Source organism: Sitophilus oryzae, unplaced genomic scaffold (genome assembly GCF_002938485.1).
Source record: "Sitophilus oryzae breed Bouriz unplaced genomic scaffold, Soryzae_2.0 scaffold_732_pilon_pilon, whole genome shotgun sequence".
Classification (NCBI taxonomy): domain Eukaryota; kingdom Metazoa; phylum Arthropoda; class Insecta; order Coleoptera; family Curculionidae; genus Sitophilus; species Sitophilus oryzae.
Window position 1 is genome coordinate 1,391,814 of NW_022147343.1, and position 25,705 is coordinate 1,417,518.

Below are 25,705 nucleotides of genomic sequence, written 5' to 3' on the forward strand. Positions count from 1 at the left end.
TAGCTTGCACTTAAAAAAATTCAAGCTATAGGGAAAATTACAACGACTCGTTAATAAATAAACAAATGAAGTATCACGAGACTTAATTAAATCGTGAAGCTGAACGCATGACGTACACCTTTCTCTAGAACTTTAAGTACCGACAGAGGTAGGTATTGATTGGGTCGACTGGTCAACTGCGACAATGGGCTGTTTAGAGCGTAGGCGACCTCTCGTATGTACTCGTGATATGCGTCATCAGTTTTTCAAGTACCTACACGGGACTCCATTATTCCTAATATTAGAGAAGATAAAAAAAACGGTACAAAAAAATATGTACAGGGTGGGTCAAATTGGACGCTTTTAAAGGGAAACACCCTTTTCTATAGGAGATAGACGAAAACTAATATCGGTGTCTTGAGCTCAATTTTCATCAAAAACATGATGGTGAAAACCGCACATCGATATCTGTTACCATTTCGGAGTTACGGGGTGTCTTTCAAAAATGTGCATTTTTAACAAATCGCTATAACTTTTTTGCTATGAAAAAATTTGTATTTCTATGAAAACATTTCCGAAGCACCTTTTTACTTAAAATTTAATGGTTTATTATATATTTTTTTATTATATATTATTACTATATTACTATATATTTTAATATTTTTTAAAAATAAGAATAATAATGAGATGAACCGCCTATTTAAAAATAGACATATTTATTTAAATTCAAAACATTCATTTTTAAGACACTCCGTATACATAAACGAAATTATTGATTTTTAAAATATTATTCACAAACTAGGGAGAGGGAAATCAGGCGACGAACAGAGGTGATATTTGTTAGATAATAGCTTCTAGACTACCATTCGAGACGCATTGATATTATTTTAGTTCTTGAGTTTTGTGACAAAGAATGTTATTAAAGGTAAAGTAAATGTTTTCTCATTATTTAACTAATGTTAACTAAATCATATTATTTTGTTTTCTTGTTGTAATTTTCTTCTAAAGTTATTCCTCATTCATTTGATCTGACAAAGACAATATATAACATGTGTATGCATTTAATGGAATCTATTTATGCTGTAAATAATTTCAGTTTAAAAGTAATCTAAATAAAATCGTTTACTGTTCCTTCGTGCCGATGTTTGTGGTTTGTGAGAATAAGAGCCTTGTTGAGTGTACTAACAATTTTCGACCTTGCATGGGCGAATATCTTAGGTCGCAAAAGGGCAAACAAAAACAATAAATAAAATAATTCATAGAATAACTTACAATTTATTAAATTATAAGATATTGGCACCAAACCTTCAACTTTAGCGTCGATTCCGCAACAAGGGACTTCGTACCTACGGGTGGGGACCCGTTAAACTAACAAAAACCATGTGGTATGTTTTGAATGTATTAAACTATAAACCTAGGTATGAGGACAGTTTCTATATTATTATTTCTCTTTTATTAAAGTTCAGGACAGCATAGTTAGATTCTCTGGAATAGTGATCATGGTTTTCTCTGCCGTGCTCTTTTACATGTGAATTCCAGGCAGAGTACGGCACTCCTTTCATTTCATTTAATAAAATAAGTAGGGCTATTTACAAATTTAGCGTTTTATTTACATAACCTATTCTCCTCAAATTTCCCAAAATATTGCTTTGTCGAGGCGCATCCGAGGTAATCACAATAAAAAAATATTTAACACAACGTAGGTTCCTTTCTTTCATTTAAATTTTTTTGTTATACAGTTGGCCAAAATATTACCTCTTCAACTTTGTTGACGAATTTGGGTTGTTACACTACAATAATTTAAGTGTTATCAACAGAAAAATTGATTTTTTATTTGGGACACCCTGTATATTTTGAGAGATATTATGAGAGATATTATTGTAGTTGCTGTTCGAGGTAGAACTCCACATAAATGCCTTTTAAAATGAAAAGATCCTTTTGAAAAGACAATCATTTTATGTAGTTAACAGGAAAGGAAGCATTTTGAGCATTCGATTTCATCTAGCTAATTTTTAATAATTTCTTAATTTATTACTTTTCAACATTTCAAACTACACTTTTTCAAGCATGTCCTTCAAATCCTTCAATTTAATAGGATCTTCCTAAACAGTAGATGTTCTCTATAAAAATATTTTTAGATAATAAAATTAAAAAAATGCATACTATATTTAATTTATTTTTATTGTATTATTAAATATTACATCCGCCTATGACGGTGTCTCATCTTATAAATCGTTAAAGGCGAAAGAATTACGCCGAGACTTCAGTCTTCGTGTTCTTATTTACTGGACTATTAACATCAGATTCTGATTCAGCGCCCCAAAAAATACACGGAAAACATAAATTAGAACTCCCCCAAGACTCCCCCCAAAAATACAATTTGACTAGACTATATTATGCTACTACACTACAGTTATATTTTCACTTACCTTTATCAAAATTAAGAAAATCGCCCACCTCCAAAATAAGCGCATCAGTCATTTTATTGAATTTTGACACAGTAATTATACGAAAAAAGTCAACGCACAAACACTGAACACAACAGTGAAACAACTGCGCGTTATTATTTACGATACTCAAAATTTCGTGAGGAACAACCAATTCTTTGTAAGAGCAATAAGAATAAATAATAAGCTAATGGGTTCTTTGGAACCCAAGAGAAAACTAGATCGTTTTTCCCATGGTCGATGGCAAAAGTTGCTGATACGGCGGTCCTTGGACGTGTTTTAATTACGAATTTTTGTTTTATAAACATTTCATAGTACGATGAGTAAGTTTTCGTATCAGCTGCTCGAAGTGTGACCATATCACTTGTCGTTGTTGTAAAACAATACGTATACTGAGTGTTTTTTTTTCTACTGATTTCTTATTAGATAAGCAAGTATATACCTCAAATGAATCTCCTATCTATCTAGGGTTTCATGAGATTCTCGAAATTCGAGATTTCTCGTCTCGTCTCTTTTTTTCGAGACGAGATCGAGAAAATGACTTCGAGATTTTTCGAGATCGAGAAATTTTTTCGAGATTTCTCGATCTCGAAAAAGTTTAGATGCTGCAATAACTCAACAGCTCATAAAAGGCTAGAAAAATGGAAATAAAAACTATGTTGGGAAATATTTTCTCGTACAATGCTAATTTACATTACTTTATTTACAATTATTACAAATAATCAAAAGATAACTTACCAAAAATAATCAAAAGATAACCCCAAAACTGTTCGATCAGTCGGTCTTTTCAGAATAAAGAAATGCCGTAAATATAATATATTCTTGTTCTTACGGCACCATTTTTGTATAAATTTCACTATTAACTCCTATTGAGTTAAAGGAATTTAAGTAATGTCGAAGAAAAAAAGTTTTTCAATAAAAGACTGTTTTTTGCACAACGAAGTAAAAATTTTTAACTTTCGTTCTAGGTAAATTTTAAACCCATATGGATAAAAGACTAAATTAAATAATAAAGGAATCGTTTTGATTTTCGCTTTTTAAAACAATATATTTTTACTTTTTTGATTTGGTATCTCGTCTCGATGATCGAGACGAGACGAGAAATTGCCTTCGAGACGAGATTTCTGGTCTCGATGAAACCCTATATCTATCTCCTTTCTTCGGACTTATTATAATGAGGAATAATGACATATTATATATTTTCTTTGAATGTGGTAAACAATCAGCATTCAGCAGCAAAAAAAAAACACTGATTTACCACAACGTACCAAAACACTACTCTTGCACGGGACGCGCGTTTTGCTAACCATGTTAGCATCATCAGCAAATGATTGAAACTGAGTTTTTGAATTGCCTAATCATTTGCTGATAATGCTAATATAGTTAGCGAAACGCGCGCCCAGTGCAAAAGTAAAGTGTTTTGATGTATTGTGGTGAATTACTTAATATGAAATTATGATAAAGTTTTTTTGTTAAATTGCACCCCTCTAAAATGCTATATCTCAATTTTTTTAAATGCAATACCCTTTATTTTATTTTGCTTTCAGATGCAAAATGAAAAAGTGAATGAATATCTTTTGTAGTTAAAGTGTTCTTAAATTTGTAAGGGTTTCGCAGATATTTGCGGTAATATATTACCGCGATTATTACGACAAAGATCGATTAGGTGGCTTAATAATATGATCTTATCTTATCCGATAGTCAAGCAGCACTAAACGCGATCAACTCAGTAACCATATCAATTCGAAGTGGGTCAATGAATTAAAGAATGCCTCAACAAATTAGGCAAAGAAAATAAAGTCCTCCTACTCTGGGTGCCTGCTCGCCCCGAATGAAAAAGCAAATGATCTAGCTAGAAAAGGAGGGAACACTACACTAACTAGACCAGAACCGTTCTGCTTCCCAAGTGAAAGACTCCATCCGTAACCTGGAATGGGTGTCCTCCAACGGTCCAATACACTCCAAATAGTCCCTCAGAACTTACGACCGAGAAAAATCAAAGATTTTCCTTGATTTATGTAAAAACAATCTTCGGATTGTCACGGGATTTCTAACAGGACACTGTCTCCTCAACGAACACCTCAGTAGGCTGAAACTGAGAGACAACGGCGAATGCAGATTCTGTGGGGTAAATGGGAAAACACCAGAACACTTTATCACTGAGTGCGCCGAGATTACGACCATTCGTGCCATGAAGTTTGGTACGGCCGATGTCGAGGATGGAGAGCTGGCCTCTGCGGAGCCGTCTCAGATACTGGCTTTTGTTAAAGCCCTGAGACTGTATGATGAGCTATAACTCGTTGTAACTCGAGACTGGGGAACACACAATAGATCTGTAAGGTCGCGGTGATTTACTCCCCTCCTAAACATTCTACATAAAGATCATATTATGATCTTTGTCTGGTATTTTCCATATCTTCCACAACAACGACGATATTGGACTTCCTCGCACTAATGGACCACCCTGTATATAATAGTAATAGTGGAAAATTGATTGTTTGTCATATTTGGTTTTGCCGTTGTATGCCATAGAAATAAGTACCTACCGATCAGTACTCGTAAAACACCAGTCTTTATTTAAAAACAAATCAAACCAAACACCTCGGTATTACCAGACAGCGTAGTTGGTTTCTCGCTAAAACGGTCTCAATAATGCAGACCGTCGTATCAGATTTCACACTTCGACAGGGGTCAAGTCTGGAAATATTTCTGGCTTGACCTCGCGTCGCTGTTTCTACGAAACCCTACCATTGTTTTTAAGATTGAATTGCAACAGAAAAAAATGGGTTGTAATAATAAAACTGGTAGTTCGATTAGAGCTAAGTTTCAGAATGTTATAGCTTGTTCTAAGGTTTATATCTTTGTATATTTTTTCCATAGCAACTGTTGTTAAAATTGACTTTTATCTATCAAAAATTATAGATAAAATAGTACTTTAACCGCAAGGGTAGATTAAATGATACTTTAACGGGGAGGATAGGTTAAAAACTTTATTTCTTCTCGCACGTTTTTTAATTGCTTCTATTTTTGAAAAATTTTGTATACCTTTTCATAAGTTATTCGGGATTTAAATGGAAGTAGTTTGGATATGGCGTTTGTCGGTTCAGCCTGAATATCTGTTGGTAATTTACTTATTTCGTTTTGAGCCATTTCTGGCTCCAATTCAATCAGCAATCGACACGAAAGAGAATTAAAAAATATTGACTCAAAACTGACAACCAAAGAGACAGCTTTATTTATTTGTCAAATTACATAGAAACCAACGCCAACCCAGCACAATATTTTTTCTACTCGTAATAAATTCCTTGAAATAATAATTTCTGAATATTTTTTAAATGTTACAGCGCTTTCAGATGGAGCGGAGCGTCCGCGACTTCGAGCAAGTACCATGAGTTTATATGAACAATTTCACATGGGTCGCGTATACTCCATCCGGATGATTTCATACGACGGCTATCTTGAAAAAAACAGGACGGACGGTCCGCGCGGACGCTCCGCTCCATCTGAAAGCGCTGTTTGATATTTGAAGCAAAGTTGATATTTGAGTTATGACGAAAGTCGGAAACACAACACAAGTCGTTAGAAAACTAGAATTAATTCAATTGATATTATCTGACTTAATTAATTATACGATAATTCAAAGTATGAATTACTAGCGTGTACCAGCGACTTCGTTCGCGTCGAATTAATCATTTGACTTTCGAAAAATCCGTTTGCCAAAAGTAAGCTTTTTACGTCAAGCAGTTTAAGCAGAATCGTGGTTAAGAAATTACCCAACTTTTTGGAACACCTTATATTATTTTTTTAAAATTTTCAAAATATGTAAAAAAACCAAATAAATTATGCTTGTCCAAGCGTTTTCCCGAAAGATTAACCGTTTTTTAAATAACAAATATTGTAATACTTGAGGGGCGTTTTCACCCTCTTGGAATTTGAGATTCGAGAAACCTCTCCTTATCGAACCTCTACACCCCACAGTCAATCCGTTTGCCAAAAATCAGCTTTAAATGTCAAGCAGTTTAAGCAGAATCGTCATTACTCAATGGTCATATTTTATGAAACACCCTGTATAAATTTATAAAAAAATTTAAAATATGTAAAACAACAAAATAAAATATACGTGTTTAAGAGTTTTTCCGAAAAACTCACCAGTTTTTAAATAAAAAATATTTTAATATTTGAGGGATAGTTTCACCCCCTTAGAGTTCGAGTTTCGAAGCTAAAGTCAATTTGTTTTCCAAAAATCAGCTTTTTACGTCAAGCGCTTTAAGCAGCATCGTGATTAATCAATGACCAGATTTTCCGAAACACCCTGTATACATTTTTAAAAAATCTTAAAATATGTAAAAAAACAAAATAAAATATACGTGTTTAAGCGTTTTTTCGGAAACTTGACCGTTTTTTAAATAAAAAATATTGTAATATTTGAGGGGTGGTTTCACCCTCTTAGAACTGGAATTTCGAAAAATCTCTTCTTATCGAACCACTACACCCTAGAATCAACCTGTATGCCAAAATTGAGCTTCGTTGAGTGGTTTGAGCAGGATCGTGATTAATCAGTATGTCAGTCACTTAAGGATTGTGTATATTAGTATAGATAGTCAAACTTCTTTAATATTATTTTGAATGACCCGAAAAAAAATAGAAGAATAACCTACAAATAGAAATAAGATCTGATCAAAAACATAGTATTTAAAAACATAGTTTTCATTCAAAAACATTCAAAAACATAGTTTTATATAAATGTAAAAAAATGCCAAGTCCCGCAACACGATTCCTCCGCTATAAAAATTGTGAGATCTCATGTAAAACCAAGTCAGTTTATTTTATTTAGTCTCTCTTTAAGCACCTATTACCTTTTCAACAATTTTGATATAAATTGTTAGTATCAATAATAGTCATCTTTATTTCTATAATAACTATAATGACTTGGCAATTGCACGATATATTCTATAGTAATTAAACAGCTTTATTCTTAAATGCACCGTTCATTAGATTTGTAGAATGTAGAATGAGTAAGAGGGGGGGTTAATCACTGCGACCTTAAAGATCTATTGTGTCCCCCTTCCTCGAGTCATCACACAGTCTATAACCCATCATACCCCTGTTGTAGAGGGGACAGGGTATTTTCCATCCTCCTCTGACAACAGTTCTTCCTCCGAGGGTACACACCCTTCCACGGTTGGAGTTTGGCCCTCCGTGCCGCCCTTCACAGTCGAGGAGCTTGCCTCCGGCTGAGGAACCCGTGAGATGGAGGCTGGAGGATCTGTCTCCATTTTCTTCCACCTCTTTAACTTGGTCTCTCCTTAGACCTGATACCGGTGTTGTCCCGTATCAATAATAGAGGATATATGTCCCTCTTTCTCTATTGCCTCCTTGGATTTGAGGTCAATTCCTATTGTGAGGACCTGACCATGATCCTCCTCTCTCGAGTTGATGACTCGCCAACTCGATGTCCTTACATTGAAGTTTTGATCCTGGATAAGGCTCAGCAGGTAGGTGGTGTCTTTCCCCTTGCTCCTTGGCAGAAAGACTGTGATTGCCGCCCCTTTAGGGATGTTTTCTCCCTTCACTGCAACCAGTTCAGGCCCTTGCCAACTTTTAAGCTTAGGTGCGATTTCCTTTAAGCTTAGGTGCTATTTCCCTTTTTATTAGATTTACTTAGTAATCGAAATAATAGATTATTATTTTTTATAATTATGGTGCCGTGCATGCAATTGCCAAGTCATTATGATTATTATAGAAATAAAGATGACTAATATTGATACTAATAATTTATATCAAAATTGTTGAAGGTGCTTAAAGAAAGACTAAATAAAATAAACTATCTATGGTTTTATATGAGATCCCAAAGAGATCTCACAACTTTTTATAGCGGAGGAATTGTGTTGCGAGACTTGGCATTTTTTTACATTCTATGTTTTTGATGGGATATAATTTTACAGAATCGTTTAAATCAGTCCAGTTGTCTACCAGGACAAGAAAGTTTGACGGCTTCTAAAAAATGAAGAAAGAATTTAATTCTCTTAAATCTTCTACCCATATACAGGGTTGTTCACCACATACGACACTGAGTATTGTAGCTAAATGATTAGATTTTTACAAATTGTAAGTTTTGGGTTCGTTGAAGGACTATTAGAGCTACAATTTAAAAATATTTTTACAAGATACAGAGTGTCCCAAATAAATAAAAAATATCAAAGTTGTATTTTTTTAAATGGAACACCCTGTATATTATTACATTTTTAGTTTCTACGATTAAAATAAAGGTAAATTTGATTAAGGTTTATTACACTTAAACCTTACCGTTTTTGAAATATTTTCAATTTTGTGAAATTGCAGTAAAAATTTTAAGGCTTCATTTCAAAGGTATTGTATTTTCAAGGTATCAAAGTTTTTAATACTAAATATTTACTGAAATCTATTTATTGATCAGTTATTGTGTTGCAATAATAAAAATAATAGTACCTCATACAGAGTGTCTAAAAATTTATTTTAAATTATTTCTAGCTTTAAACGGCAATAACTTCTTTAATTTAAATGGAACGCCCTGTATATTTTAGGAGAATCAGATGTTCAATGTAATTATCTATCAAATTGTATTGTACCATTTTTTATCTATCCGTTCAAGTTTTCGTAGAAAATGCGTTTTCTTATAATTTAGACCTCATTTATCAATACATATACCCATGGAATATTGACATTTTAGATTGTTTTTAAAGCAACAAATGTACAAAATGGGCTACTAATATTTTCGTTTTTAGCAAAATGATAATATTATTAGCCCATTTGTATGCAAAAAGAAAACTATTTAACTCTTTATAAAAGAATATACCATTAATTAAATATACCACCATTATTTCCGCCCAAATACTAATTAATTACATACTTAATTATGTTCGTTAATAAATTATTCTAAATAAATGTGGATTTGAATCAGAAGTCAATATAATAATAAGTTATGAAAATGAATGTCTCTGTTGTTATAAATAAGCTCGTAAATAAACATTTGTCAAAAAATGAAATATCATTTTTACCACACTGTCTAATACATATACAAAATTCAGTTTTTCAGTATTTGGGGCAATTATTATTAATCAACGCAAACAGTCAATTAATGTAGTTTGAAGATTGGACATCAGACAAGGAAATTAAATGTCGCATCGAACAAACTCGGCAGGCATTCTTGAGATTTCGAAAAGTACTTGTCTGTTCTGATTTTGACCTTAGTTTTAGTTTAAGATTCGTAAAGTGTTATGTGTGGTCTGTGCTCCTTTATGGTATGGAAGGTTGGACATTGAAAGCAGCTACCATCAACAAATTGGAGGCTTTTGAGATCTGGCTATATCGCAGAATCCTGAAGATACCTTGGACGGCTAGATTGACAAATGAGGAAGCTCTCAGACGCGTTGACAAAGAGCGTGAATTACTTGAATTGATTAAAAAGAAAAAGACCGCATACCTGGGACACATAATGCGAAACCGCAAATATCAATTCTTGCATTTGTTGATATAAGGCAAGATTGAAGTCCGAAGGGGTATCGGAAGGAAGAAAATGTCTTGGCTGAGGAATACCAGACAGACGACGGGGCTACTCGATGTTCAGTTGTTAATACACACCGCCCGGAACAGAGAAGCAATGGAAAATGTTATCGCAAACATCCATTAATGGATCTGCACTAGAAGAAGAAGAAGAATACTGGAATCATATTAATTGGTCCTCTTTAACAAATATTTAAACAGTTTTTTTTATATTTTTTAAAGAAATAAACAAACTATATCGACAATATTAATACCTGTACTTTAAAAATTTGGCACATCTTTAAAAATAATCTAAAATGTCAGTATTCCATGGGTATATTGATAAATGAGTTCTAAATTACAAGAAAATGCATTTTCTACAGAAACTTGAAGAGATAGGTAAAAAATGGTATAATACAATTTGATAGACAATTAAATTGTGCATCTGATTCTCATAAATATACAGGGTGTTACGTTTAAATTAAACAAGTTATTGCCGTTTAAAGCTAGTAATTATTTAAAATAAAATTTTAGACACTCTGTATAAGGTAGTATAATTTTTATTATTGCAACACAATAACTAATCAATAAATAAACTTCAGTAAATATTTACTATTAAAAACTTTGATACCCTCGGAGAAATGAAGCCTTAAAATTTTGACTGCAATTTCACAAAATTGAAAATATTTCAAAAACGGTAAGTTTTAAGTGTAATAAACCTTTATCAAATTTACCTTTGTTTTAATCGTAGAAACTAAAAATGAAATAATATACAGGGTGTTCCATTTAAAGAAATAAAACTTTGATATTTTTTATTTATTTGGGACACTCTGTATCTTGTAAAAATATTTTTAAATTGTAGCTCTAATAGTCCTTCAACGAACCCAAAACTTACAATTTGTAAAAATCTAATCGTTTAGCTGCAATACTCCGTGTCGTATGTGGTAAACAACCCTGTATAATATTTCCATTAACCAACATAGGTTCCTTAAAAACATTCAACCAGCGACCTAATATCAATATTTACAACGTATCAAACCCTCACATAACTTAAAATTAATACGAGCCAAATGTTTAGTTTGTACACGTGTGAAGATTCCCTGCCTGTTTTTCTTATACGGAAAATCCATTAGTTTCTGTTTCTCAACAGGAACAAGCGATCAAAAGATAATCCGCCCGTTTATAAGCTCATCGTTTTCGAGGGTATAGTTGCAAAAGGGCATAAAGGACGGACGCCCGCCTATTTTGACGGCTTAAGACTTTAAAGCCCATTAAGCTTTCTTAGATTTATGAGTAGGAGTTGTAAAAGTGGTTACGCAGAAACTATAAGGAGAATTAATCGAAGAATACAATAAATAACACTACTAAATTATAAAAATGTTGTATTTAATTAAATGATTCAAGTTCTAATGTATAGTCTGTCCAACGACAAAATCCTTGACAGTGATAGATGTCTCTGTCATTATGATTTCAAAGTAGTTTATTTTATTTTACAAAGAAATAAGTTGGTACAATTGGAACTTGGAACGAATAGCAGAAAATTAATTTAACATTTGAGTGACAAGTGATTACTTCAAAATATTGTGGAAAAAAAAACGGAAAAAATCTAATCGAGTTATTTTATTAAAAAAATAACAGTTACTTTTGACATTATCTCTCTCCAGTACTAAAATTTATTATTTACCTATCGTGTGATGTTATTTTACAGATACTCTAGTTTTTGGTACTATATGTATACGAGATGGTATGTAAACTTTATTTGTGGCTAATACAACTCTCTCAAAAACTGCGTCTCTGGGCAGCGAATATTAACTGTAAACTGTCTGTGTCAACACTTAATTTTCCCTCGAGTTTTCCTCCACTTAATTTTAAAAAACACGAAACACCCGTAATAACACAGTCCAAAATACAAAATGCAAAATATTTTTCATTTCTATTTGACATAATTTGTCACAAAAGTATAACCTATAATTTGGGAAGAGTTTGACAACTCTCAAAAATCTTAAGTCGAGTTCATACGCCTCGGCGACCGTTTGTCGTTCATATTGTCGATCTGTCATTCTTGAAATAAACCAATAAAACTGGTGAAAAACAACAAGAAACGACGCATGACGGATTTATAAATAAACTCATCCATAGTTAACTTAAAAAATATTAGAAACTTTTTTTTAGTGAAATAAATGGATTGGTATGGAGCTATGGTATGGAGTCATCTCAAGTCATCTGCTTTTTTTCTATCATCATCTGTCGAAATCTTACCTGAGAAAAAAAACAGAGTATATATACAGGCCAGTTAATTATTTTATGTATATGTTACGGTTAAAGTCCGATGTCCGGTTAATGTCGACATTACCCGGTTAATCTCGAGAATAACACACAACAAAACAACCAAAAACACTTTTTATTCAAAGCAAAAACATAACCAAACCCAAACATTAACCTGTTAATGTCGACATTAACCGGACATCGCACCTTAACCGTCACATTTACAGGGTGTAAAAAGATCCAACCAAACTTCAGTGTTTGATTCTGCAGATACATAAATTATTCACCGCAGCTTATTCAACCATTTCCAATTATGGTGTAGCCTCCCTCACATATTTAGATACTCTCTTTTTAGTTGGGCCCGTTGTTGTCTATTGTTGGCTTATACCTGCTAATTTCCTAATATCCCATCTCAGGTTTGATCTTCCTCTAGGTCTCTTAATTCCTCGTGGGTACCATGCTGTAATTTTTGTGGTCCATCTGTTGTCCGTCCTTCTTGCCAGGTGTCCTGCCCATTGCCACTTTAAGGATTTGATTTTGTGGATGGCATCTATTACCTGGGTCTTTTGTCGTATCTACTCTATTCTTTTACGGTCTCTCTTGGTTATTACCAGCATATTTCGTTCCATTGAGCGTTGTGCGACCCTCAGTTTCCTTTATTTCCTTATAATGTCCGTTTTAAGGTTTATTCTCACTATACCTTCACTATCAGCTTCCTTCCGTCTCTAAAATATTATATCATGTAAATGAAAGTGTCCAGGTTTCGCATGCATAGGTCATGACTGGTAATTGGTCGAATGTTTTCTTCTTTAGATAAAGTGGCATTCTAGGTTTGAATATGATTGAGTTTCTCTCAAAAGTGCTTCATGCTAACTTAATTCTTCGGTTGATTTCTGATAGTAGAGATCCCGAGTTGCCCAAACAAGTGTGAAAATGTCATTTTAAATCTTTTCTTCTTCTTCTTAGGCCGCCGTCTCCCTTCCAACTGGCGATCCAACTGGCTATGATGGTGCGTGAGACCGCACCTCTGAAAATTTCGATCGATGTCCTTCCGAACCAACAACGCAGATCCTTAAGCCAGAAGTTTTGCCTTCTTCCCACTGATCTCCTGCCTTCAATTTTGCCCTCGATGACCAGTCTGAGCACCTCGTATCGTTCACCCCTCATGATGTGATCGACGTACTGTAACTTCCTTTCCTTCACTGTTGATAGGAGCTCTTTATCTTTGCCCATCCGCCTGAGTACCTCCTCATTTGTCGCTCTATCCATCGAATGGATATACGCAGCATACGACTTAAATCTTTTGCATAAACCTAAATGCCTTATTATTTTCTAGTCTAGAACTAGTGTTTAATTCTTTGTATTTTTATTCTAAATTTATATTAAGCAAACCATAATTTTAAATTAAATTTATTAGCACACCCAATGAATCATCCATATGTTATATGAGAAAAAAGTGGCATTAATTAAGAATTGCTTTATTTGCCATTTACATTAGATATTAAAAGAACAATTATTTTCGTACGCGATACTAAATTTCATTGTAATTAACACTCTTTTATCACCTATTAATTTTATGACTTTACAATTGTTTCGTAATTTATCTAATTGTTCTTTAAATGTATGTCAATATTCATTCATAAGTTTTTGGAATGTTGATCTGCAAATGATTGCATTCACAGATAAACACATTTTTAATCAGCACAGATGAAAAAATAATTTTCAGATACAGGAAGAATTTCGAAAATTATTGCATTTATTATTGGGTGGTATAATTTAATGTAGCGACCAAATGCCAAAATTTTCGAAGTGACTTCCACGCTTAATTTCAACGTTAACACCTTAAAAATGATCTAGAATCAAAAAAAAGGTCCCTTTCTAAAAACACACGGATTTTGGTGGCTCGACCGGAATGAGTAGTTACCATAGAGTTAAAAATAAATAGTAGGTATAGTTACTGATCAATTAAGGTAGGGTGGGGGGGTTGTATAAATCACACTTCTTCTAATGGCAAACCTGTACCCGTGAAATTCTCGACATTGTCGACATATGCTTCATAGTCGACGGTCGACATATTATCCAAGAATGATCGTCATTTCTAAAATATTCTTCCAGAACAAAAATACTAGGTATAATATAGTTAGTCTGCTAATTCATGTTAAGCTCTGACTGGTTCACGACCTTTCTGAATGTTTATTTGGAGGGCCAGAAGTTCTCCAGTGTTTGTTCTAGGCAGTGTTCAGCGTATTCTATCCTTTTATGCCGGCGCGACGCACGTGACATTCTTTATTTACAGATTTTAGAATGTTTTCTCTATTAATAAAGGGCGTTTTAACAGAACCGACAGAAGGAAATTGTTTATTTGTTGCCGTATAGTCTACTGTCTTAAATTAAATATGTGCTTTCACTTTTTTCCAATACCGTAAACTGGGGTAGGTAACTTTGTGACTGCAACATAATTTTGGTACGTTTCTCATTAGGGTGCACCAAAAAAAAATATTTTTTTAATTGAATTGTTTAAAAATGTATAAATTCTTTTTTGTTGCCGTGAAAATATCGTTCAGGATGATGAAGAAAAATCTGGTAACGTTAAAGCTTTTAAAATTAATATTAAGAGGTGCCTCATCGTGATTTTCTATTTCCTATTTAAATAACACGGGGAAACAGTTATCATAATATTTATGATTTGAAGTTGAAGCATAACCTTCAATAACTTTCAAACGAGTCGATTAGATGAAAATTTATATCAATCCTTTTTTGAAGGCCGTTCAATTTTCTACAAGAATATTTATTGATTTTTACCAAACGCTGATTTGTTAGAACGTAATAAAAGAAAAAAGAAAAAAAAATGTTTCCCCGTGTTATTTAAATGGGAAATAAAAATCACGATTAGGCACCTCTTAATATTAATATTAAAAGCTCAAACTTTACCAGAATTTTTTATTCATCATCCTGAACGATATTTCCACGGTAACTAAAAAGAAAAAAGAAAACTTATTTTTTTGGCGCACCCTATTCCTGATATTTTCACTTTGTGTAGTCGTAAAAAAATGTTTATTCTGAAACTGTGGTACTACATATTATTTTACTGATTTTTCAACCACTTAAAAAATCACCAGGGCAATTAAAATGTTTGTAGTTTTTTTCACTCACCCTTAGGGCTGTGTTCAAATTTCATCCTGTTTGACATAAAACCGACGGATCAAGTTACACCCCCATCTATTGCGGGTCTTTATTCGTAGCAGGACCACCAACCAACTAAAATTATTGAGTAACATCTATTGAATATACAGAGTGTTTCGAATTACGAGGAAAGGTTTTTTTCATTATATTAAGATATTCAGGGTGTCCCAATATTCCGTGGACATAGAACTACTACGTATTTTCGGAATCACAATAAGTTCATTGGACACAATTTACCTCTATAAAAAATATTTCGTTTGTCCGCTAGAGGGCATCAAACTTTAAAAAAATAAACACATTTTTTCAGATATTTTAAAGACCGTTATTTCGATTTGAATGAGATTTTGGATATCTATATTTTGCTAAGTGCTCTAACATTTGACTTTCACAAGAATCAAGAAAAAGTACGGGAAGGGTGAAAACTACCCCCGTCTCTACATAAATTTTAGTATAAATATTTTCCAACTCCACCAAAGGCCGATTTTCTTTTCCTAGAATAGTCTCTCTAGTGTTTATTAAATTTTTTGTCTCTTGTAAAAAAACGCCACCGTGCATACTTTTTGAGGAAAAAAATTATTTTTCCAAAGCTGACTTCCAAAAAATGTTTTTTGTTATATCAAGCTATGGAGGCGCATAAAATCTGTTATGCTCTAATAATCTAGTTTGCGAAAATATGGAATTTTATGTTATTATAATAAATTATATTTGACAATAAGCTTCATATAAAAAGCTTAAAAAATGTAATAATTTTTAAATTAATTAACTCTCGGGTTTAATTTTGATTGATGCCCTCTAACGGACAAATGAAGCACATACACATACACACCCAAAATTTCATTCAAGTCGGAATAACGGTTCTTAAAATAATTGAAAAATGTGTTTATTTTTTTAAAGTTTAATGCCCTCTAGCGGGCAAACGAAGCACTTTTGTATAGAGATAAATTGTGTCCAATGAACTTATTTTGATTTCAAAAATACGTAGTAGTTCTATGTCCACGGAATATTGGGGCACCCTGTATAAAGCAAAGTTATCTTAAGGTATTTAAAATATTAAAGTAAGAAAAAAGTAAGATTATTTTCGTTAATTTTATTTGTTTGTGTTAGTTAATCATTAAAATATAAAATACATTACTATTAGAAAATACACGTGGTGTTTCAATGGAAATAATGAAGTAAAAAATACTGGTTGTAGGCGGTATATTATAAATAATTTAATTAACTTAGACTCTCATGAAACGTTAAAAATTTTTGACAAAATTTTCCGAGCTTTTTTACACTGTTCATGTCAAACAAATTGAACAAAGATGTTTGATCAAACTAATAGGTACGTCTAATAAATTGTCTGGTGTAAAAGCGCTGTTATAATAAAGTTTTTTAGACCTAATTTCCTAATTTAATTTACGAAAACAATAGAAAGATCTACATATGGAATTGTACTTACAAACAAACTTAATTATACTATTGTTTATGGTTTGTACGTTAATTGATACAACAAAGATTTAATTCAAATAAAATATCCAATAAGCGAATAATTGTTATTTGAAATTCGATACGGGTAGATATAAATATTGACTTGACATTGAAGAGCGGAATTTTTTAACAACAAATAACAATAATTGGTAATGACGTATGATCCTTTTTGCCGAAAACCTTTAATCGACAATATTTGGATTAATAAGCCCAAGTAGCATCTATCTGACTTCGAACTAAATATGACCTGAAGCGACGTCAGACTTTGTGCAAATTTAGGTCGGGTGCTGGTGATACGACCGGTGACGTCGCTTTCCTATTAAAAGCGACGTCGTTGGATCCGAGTCGGTAAATCCAACGATCTGTCAACGTACAAAATAACAACGTACCATTTTTATTAATTTCCCAACGTCGTTCCCACGTTGGCTTGCACGACGTACATATACTTGAACTAGCCCGACGTCTACCCGTTGTCCGAATAGGATACGTCTCACTAATAATCCCTAAAGTAACGTCCAATTATATTTTGTTGTATTTTATGTTCATATTTATAACCTAATTTACGAATGGAAGTAGTTTGCATATGAGGAGCAATAATTATTCCTCTGTATAAAGGAGGTGATAAAGATGAAGCTTCGAACTATCGCCCAATTGCACTCCTGCCCACATTATCTAAGATCATTGAAAGATTGGTTAAAAAAAGGTTTCTATCTTTTCTCCTTAAATATAAAATACTTACTACCCATCAATTTGGATTTCTAAGTAACAGTTGCACAAATGATGCTATGTTCGACCTTTTTAATAATGTATACTCTAGCCTGAATAACCATCACTCTACAGCTACAATTTTCTGTGATTTCTCTAAGGCTTTCGATCTTGTAAATCATAATATCTTAATTAACAAATTGCAATACTATGGTTTCAGGGGAGTGCCGCTCGAATGGCTTAAGTCATATCTTGGCAACAGAGGGCAGCTTGTGAGGATTGATACCTCTATGTCTTCTTGTAAGCCTATAGAATGTGGTGTCCCTCAGGGTTCAGTACTTGGCCCTATTTTGTTTCTGGTGTTTATCAACGACATTGCAAATCTAGACATTAGCGGTAAAATCTGCCTCTTTGCGGACGATACTAGTTTCACTTGGAGCGGCCGAGATGTTGCGGCGCTATATGATACTATATCCAATGACTTACGCACCATTAAGTCTTGGTGCGATTCTAATCTCCTATGCCTCAACCTATCAAAAACTAAAGTTTTGTCATATAAAAGTACTATACAACCTTTTGTACTTAATAACACTACTATTAACGTTGTGGTTAAAATGGGACTCTCATATTGAAGCTCTATCAAAGAAACTAAGCGCTGCCTGTTTTGCGCTAAGATCAGTTTCTAAGGAACTTAACTTCTCAACCTCTAGAATAGCCTATTATGCCCTTTTTGAGTCACATCTTCGTTATGCCCTTCCATTCTGGGGTACTTGCTGCGCAACAAAATTTGATCGTGTTTTCAGACTTCAAAAGAGTAGTAGAACAGAGAGAACAGTAGAACTCACTGCCAGAATTTCTTTAAAAATTTGAAAATACTGACTCTTCCTTCTTTATTCATTTTTGAATCCGTTTGCTTAATCCGCAAGCACATATCTGCTATTCCCGAAAGGCCATCTCATAACTATCCACTTAGAATGCAGAGCACGATCTTTATCTGCCAACCCCGAGCTCAGAACTAGTTAAAGGTTCAATACTGTACAATGCCAAAAAAATGTACAATCATCTGCCTTTGGATATCAAGTCGCTTTCATTCTTTCCCGCATTTCGCAAAGCTCTAAAATCATGCTTACTGGAGAGAGCCCTATATGCTGTAAACGACATTTTTGTTGATGTTTAATTATGAACAATTTTGAATTTTAAAATTTTGATCATCTCACACACTGGTCAAAGGTCAAGTATTTAATATTTTATAACTCTAAAATCATATCTATTTACTGTGTACTGCTAAAATTGTCCATGTATATTCTTTTTGCAATTTTAAAGACTTAAATTTTTTTTGAATTGTATTATTTGTATTGTGTATTTTTTGTTGTTTGTATTTTTTTGTGATTTTGTTGTTTGTGAGTGCTTTGTCGATGAAGCTGTTTTGGCTTTTTGTACATTAAAGCGTTGTTTGTTTTGTTTGTTTGTTTGTATGGCGTTTGTCGGCTCAGCCTGAATATCTGTTGGAAATTTACTTATTTCGTTTTGAGCCAATTCAATCATCAATCGACACGAAAGAGAATTAAAAAATATTGACTCAAAACTGACAACTAAAGAGACAGCTTTATTTATTTTTCAAATTACATAGAAACCAACGCCAACCCAGCACAATATTTTTTCTACTCGTAATAAATTCCTTGAAATAATAATTTCTGACTATTATTTAAAACGTAAACTACGGAAGAAATATTGTTTTATACACGACGATAAAATTGCATTATCGTCTCCCGAAATTAATTCATCCGCGATTTCATCGCTCGTGAATTAATCTTTTCGGTCGACGATAAAATACCATTTTATCTTTATCGTCTTGTATAAAAAATAATTATTACTCAATTTTAAGAGAATTTCCAAAATAAGACAAAAACACCATACCGGTTGCGTCTCAAAAGTGGCTCACCTCTATAACATTTTTATTTTTTCAGATAAAAAAACGAGATTTGATATGTTAGTATATGACGTATCTTAGGATTGATTGACGTATTCAATTGTTTGTGGGTGCTTCCTGTTTCACCGGAAGTGATTACAACTTTTTAAATGGCACCCTCGGTATATTTTTATTTTATTCGGTAGAAAATGACACTTTGTGTAGAATAACTGGGCGGCAGCCAAGCAGGAGAATAGAAAAACAATGCTCAATACCACCAGTGGCGCATCTAGCGATTGAGTCTGGGAGGGGTAGTGTGAATATTCAAAAAAGTACTAAATTTGAATTAAATTTTTGATGGAAGGCATTGTAACTGTGGAAAAAATCTACTTGGATTGGTTTGGATATTCTGTTTTAATTTGTATTATTAACTTTTTGTAACAATTTTATTTTATACCAAATTTTATCTTATTAATTAATTTCTTTCTGGGAGGGGTAATTGTATAGGGCTTGTTACTTTCTACAATTTCCTGTTTCACAATGTACCGTTTGTGTGCGGGAAGGGTTCATATAGTTTCATAGTTGTCGATTTTCGAAAGAAATCCGTACAAGTATATTATTTCGTATATTTTTCATTTTATTGATTTTATGGAAAGCACTGTTCATTAAAATGTTGTATCCTATGTTATAGGGCTCATTTCTCTCTACAATTTCCTGTTTCACAATGTACCGTTTGTGTCGCGGAAGGGATCATAGTTTCATTGTTGTCGATTTTCGAAAGAAATCAGTACATGTATAGTATTTCGTATATTTTTCATTTTATTGATTTTATAGAAAGCACTGTTCATTGAAATGTTGTATCCTATGTTATAGGGCTCGTTTCTCTCTACAATTTCCTGTCTCACAATGTACCGTTTGTGTCCGGGAAGGGTTCATAGTTTCATAGTTGTCGATTTTCGTAAGTAATAATTAAAATAAATTAATTTCTTTCTGGGAGGGGTAATTACCCCCATTACCCCTCCCGTATATGCGCCCTTGAATACCACTAGCAACTAAAATGGTAGTTTTCGGAATCGGTTTTAAATAGACATGCATTCGATGACATCTAGCTGTAATGGATACATTGTATAAAGTAGGTACTACAAAATCGGTTAAATTTTATAAAAAGGAACTTCGACCTGTTGACCTTTTTGTGTTTGTAGTTGTTCTGAAAATTAACCGTTTTATTTTATGTAGTTTTAGTCTCATCTGTATCTACAATAAATTAATAATATGATACTAATTGGTAATACAAGAAAATGAATATTTACATTTAAAAAAAAATACTTAAATTGGATTCTGGTTGTCTAGACTTGAGGGTAATTATATTGATTTAAGTCATTTTACTGACTTAACGTGCAGATTATCATGATTTAAGTCAAAAATATAAACTTCAGTCATCAAAACGACTTATATAACGTTATATTGATTTAAGTCTATACAAAAATGGCTTAAGTCAAAAACTTAAGACTTCAATCATTTGGACTTTATGTTGAATTTGACTTAAGACTTAAATCATTTTGATTTGAGAAATAACTTAAGACTTAAGTCCTTTGACTTGTTGTAGCTCTGCTTGCATGCCTGCAAAAACTTGTAGCGCTGAAATATCAGAAATATTGTATACAAGAAATTGTGACTGTAATTAAGCAAAACCCGCCTTATCCGTTTTTTTAAAATAATGACATATATTATCATAATCATAATCCCAAACTGCAGTAAAAGTCTCCTACTCCTATATAAAATTCACTACAAATTACGTTACTGCAACAAAAACCATCTTCTCCACGCATATTTGCTTTTTTATTGTCATTATTGTTAGATACCACGCATTTTTTCATAAACTTTTACACAAGTATAGTATTATTACTGACGTCTTTTCAAATCCTTACTTAATTTTAATAAAATAGTATATCAAGTTAGGAAGCAAATACCGTATGTAGGAAATGACGATCGATGACATTTCCCATAAAAATTTACATATAAAATGACAGCGTTCTTCATTTCATAGCCAATACTATAGTCTGTCCAACGAGAAGATCCTTGACAGTGATAGATGTGTCTGTCATTTTAATTTCAAAGTAGTTTATTTTATTTTACAAAGAAATAAGTTGGTACAACTGGAACGCATAGCGATATATTTAAAATTTGATTGACAAGATGACAAGTGATTACTTCAAAATATTGTGAAAAAAACTGTATAAAACTGAAAAATGTAATCGAGTTATTTTTATTCAATAAAAAACGAAGGTATGTGTTAATACAAAAAACAAGAACAAGACACTACATACCAAAAAAATATAAAAAAAGAACTATTATTTACTTTCAAGCTTTATGAAACTAGCCGCATTTATGATTATATTTATCAATATAACTTATGTACAAATACAAATTTGTAATATTCCACAGGTATAAATAAAAACAACATAGGTAAATACAACAAACTATTTAATTAATAATAACACCTACCAAATTTTATACCTTAAAGGTTGATTAATTAACTTTAATCTTAATTTTTTTAAACCAGTACCTTTTGACAATATTTTCCTGCAGTACTAAAATCCATTATTTACCTATCGTGTGATGTCGATATTTTACAGCTACTCCAGTTTTTAGTATGTGTTTAGTTTGATCCTTATATACGAGATGCACTTATCTACGACGAAATGACTTATCTATCACTTATTTACACTTAGCACTTATCACTTATCTATGACAAACTTTATCGATGGCAACTTCATTGGTGTATAAGACTTTCTGCCTGGGCAGCGTGTATTAACCATAAACTGTACTCTGGGTCTACAGTTAATTTTCACTCGATTTTTCCTCCACTTGACTTCAAAAGACACAAAACACACGTAATAATACGAATCAAAATGCATCATCTTCCAAAACGCAGGGTATTTAACAAAAGTTGACACAAAATTATAACCTATAATTTGGCAAGACTTTGACAAGCGTCAAAAATGAACCAAAAATCTAAAGGCGAATTCATACGCATCGGCGTCCGTTTGTCGTTCATCGTTCCGTCAAACCAATAAAAATTGAAATACGATCTGTCATTTTTTAAATAAACCAATAAAACTGGTTAAAAACAAGAAGACACGACGCATGACGGATTTATATTTAAACCCATCCATAGATAACTTAAAAATTATTAGAAACTTTTTTAGTAAAATAAATAGATTGGTATGGGACGTCATCTGCTTTTCTTCTGTCATCGTCTGTCGAAATCTTACCTGAGAAAAAAAACAGAGTATATATATATTACTGTCGCGACCTTGCATATTACTGAAATAGGAGGTCGTGAACATTTTTTGTAAAGAAGGTCGAAGTAAAGGGATCTCGGTCTGTATAAGTTTTGGAAACATTGTCTTAGGGAATCTTCGATTTGATACCTTGATTTGCTACCTGTGTAAACAATCGTTAAATGATTAACACCAAAAACAAAACCATTCCAGTTTAAAATTATTTATTTGCCACCGCCATCCCGCATGATCGAAATCGATTGGAGAATTCCTGTCGACGACGTTCGGTTGACGTTTTCCCCGTTTTCATTTCTATTCGACGAGCAAAAACGTGAGAATCTTCGCAGATCGCTATCTGGCTCCGAGGGTCGTCGATCATTGTTTTACCCCCGGAAGGGTAGATATTGGGTTAGATACGACGACCCCACGAATTTCTATTGATTGGAAAATAAAAATGCGCCTCTAAACACGACAGCGTAGGTATACAAAATTGAATAAGGCGTATATAAGAAGATGTAAAGGAATATTATATGGAACTTGGGCCTCGCAAGCTGTCCAGGAACTAGTTGAAAGCGTTGGAATTTTGAGTGCAATAAATTTTGATCTTTCAAGAACGTAGCAATACAGAGTAAAAAAACTACTTTTCTATACCGTGTGGTGTATCGGAACACGGGTGATGTAAATTGTGTAAAGGTAAAATATTATCTCCCGAGATGATTTTATGCAAAAATTAGACTTTTACGTACAAGGCGTACAAGAAGCGTTAAAGTTGTACTTTCGTCTAGAATTTCGTTTTATTTGGTATAGGCATTTAAAAATTATTTGCAAAAATTTACCTTCAAATTACTAAATACTAATAAATTACTAAATTTATAATACGGCCCAGAGAAAGCTACAATCAAAATACCAGCAAAAATATGATTTTGTCATTGTCAAATTCGATGTCACATTTTTTTGTTTACAAGAATTTATGTGGTTTGGAAAGGATGATGGTTATTTTTTTTCTGAATTGCAATGATCATCTACAAAAGAATTAGTTGAACCGTTTCCTTCAATCAACGGTTGAACTAAGAATAGTATTCGTGGAGTTTGACTTTATTGGTGTGTTCATTACTCGATCACTCGCAGACCTCGTTCATACCACATACATCCATAATAATTTAACAAATAAAGGAAATATTTGTAACTAAAGGAACTTTATTAAACTATACTAATTAATTTATTATTTTATTTATTTTATTAATAAAATGTTTAATTAATCCCTTATTGATTATGTTTTCATAATCCCCCCGCGTTCACAGCCAAACTTAAAAAAATTAATACCCCAAATGATTGTGAAATTCACGCCTCACAAATACAAAGCTGTTAAGGGGAGAATATTTAGCATTCCACAGAGATGTTTTCAGTCTATCTAAATATCTGTATTTAATATGCCCATAAAGACAGTTTTTGAGTGTTCTCCACAGGAAGAAGTCGTTCGGCGAAAGATCCTGTGGTTTTTTCCTACTGTAACCCCATTAGACTTTTTGTTTTCTTCCTGTTCATTTTTTTTTTCGTTTTTGCTTGAAAAAAAAGATAAAACCATTTTTACTTAATAAAGGGCATGGCCTCCTCTACTGTTCATTACAGCCCTACATCGTCTCTCCATGCTCCTGATCAGGTTGTCGATCTCTTCTTGAGGTACAGCCTGCCACGCTGCATTCACGGCCCGAACCAGATCCCTACGAGTTTCACGAGGCATACCCATTCTCAAAATTCTTCTTTGGACCGCGTCCCATACGTGCTCGATGGGGTTGAGGTCAGGAGATTGTGCCGGCCAGGGTAAGATTAATTGATGAGCATTGATAAACTCACTTACCACTCTGGCTGTATGAGGCCGTGCATTGTCATGCATGAGAATGAAGTTTCTCCCAAAATCAATGGCATATGGTAACACGACAGGCTCAAGAATTAAATCACGATATGTGATTCCTGTTAGAAACCTTTCAAGAAAAACAAGATCGGTTTTTCGGCCTAACTGAACTCCTCCCCAGACCATAACTGTTCCACCTTGATAAGGGTGCACTTCCTGAACATGATCCAACCGAATAAGATTTCCCGGTTCTCTCCATACCCTAAGCCTTCTCGAATCTGGATGAATTCCAAAGCGTGACTCATCCGTGAAAAGAACATTTGCCCATTGTTCATTCGATCACTGAACATGATCTTGAGCCCACAAATATCGTACCTCTCGATTTCCTCTCGTTAAGGGTTGAGCTCTCCAGGGGCGTCTGCTTCTTAAGTTGACCCATCTTAATCTATTACGAACAGTGTCAGGACTAACGGTTATGTGTTTCCTGGAGAATTAAACTAAGCTCTGGTGCTGTAAGAGTCGGTCGGCGTCGAGCATTTAATTGTAAAAAATGGTCTTGCTGAGGGGTAGTAATGCGATGTCGCCCTGTGTGCCTTTCAGCAACATCACCACTTTCACGGTAGCGTGCACTTAATGGCGATATTACACTTTGCGTTGTATTTAATGCTCTAACTACGCCGATTTGGCGCATTCCAGCTTCGAGCATACCCATAGCCCTTAGCATTTCGTCTCTGTTAAGATGTCTACGCTCCATAATGTCGTTTAATACTAAACAGAGTTATTTGAATGAATTCTGATCAGTTATCATAAAAACATAGCCAGTACAGGTTAAATTCGAACAATTGATGCTAGGTGCTTTTTTATACATTTGACAAAAAATGCACAAACACTTCTGTAAATATCCCAAATTTAGAAATAACTAGTGTGACTACTTCGTTTCAATCGAAGTAGAAAGATTCGGCCTACAAATATGTGGTTGTTTATTCAAAACATTTATTTTTAACTTTAATAAAATGATATCCCTAGATTTTTCCGGTGTGTGTATTATGAAAATCTTGTGTAATATTTTTTATTATAGTTTATTAGATCT

At 33.2% G+C, this 25,705-nt stretch overlaps 1 protein-coding gene across 3 annotated transcripts in view; it reads right to left on the minus strand.

The window, feature by feature from the left end:
- Window positions 1–25,705, minus strand: part of LOC115888326 (single-minded homolog 1) — a 137,707-nt gene that overhangs the window by 87,854 nt on the left and 24,148 nt on the right. For 2 of the 3 annotated variants that reach the window (XM_030908014.1, XM_030908020.1), the window contains exon 1: window positions 2,409–2,618. The exons of the other annotated variant lie outside the window; for it this stretch is intronic. In XM_030908014.1, the coding sequence (XP_030763874.1) occupies window positions 2,409–2,460 (52 nt within the window). In that variant the 5' untranslated portion in view covers window positions 2,461–2,618. Of the gene's footprint in view, window positions 1–2,408; window positions 2,619–25,705 lie in introns of those variants that run through there. 3 annotated transcript variants of the gene reach the window in all.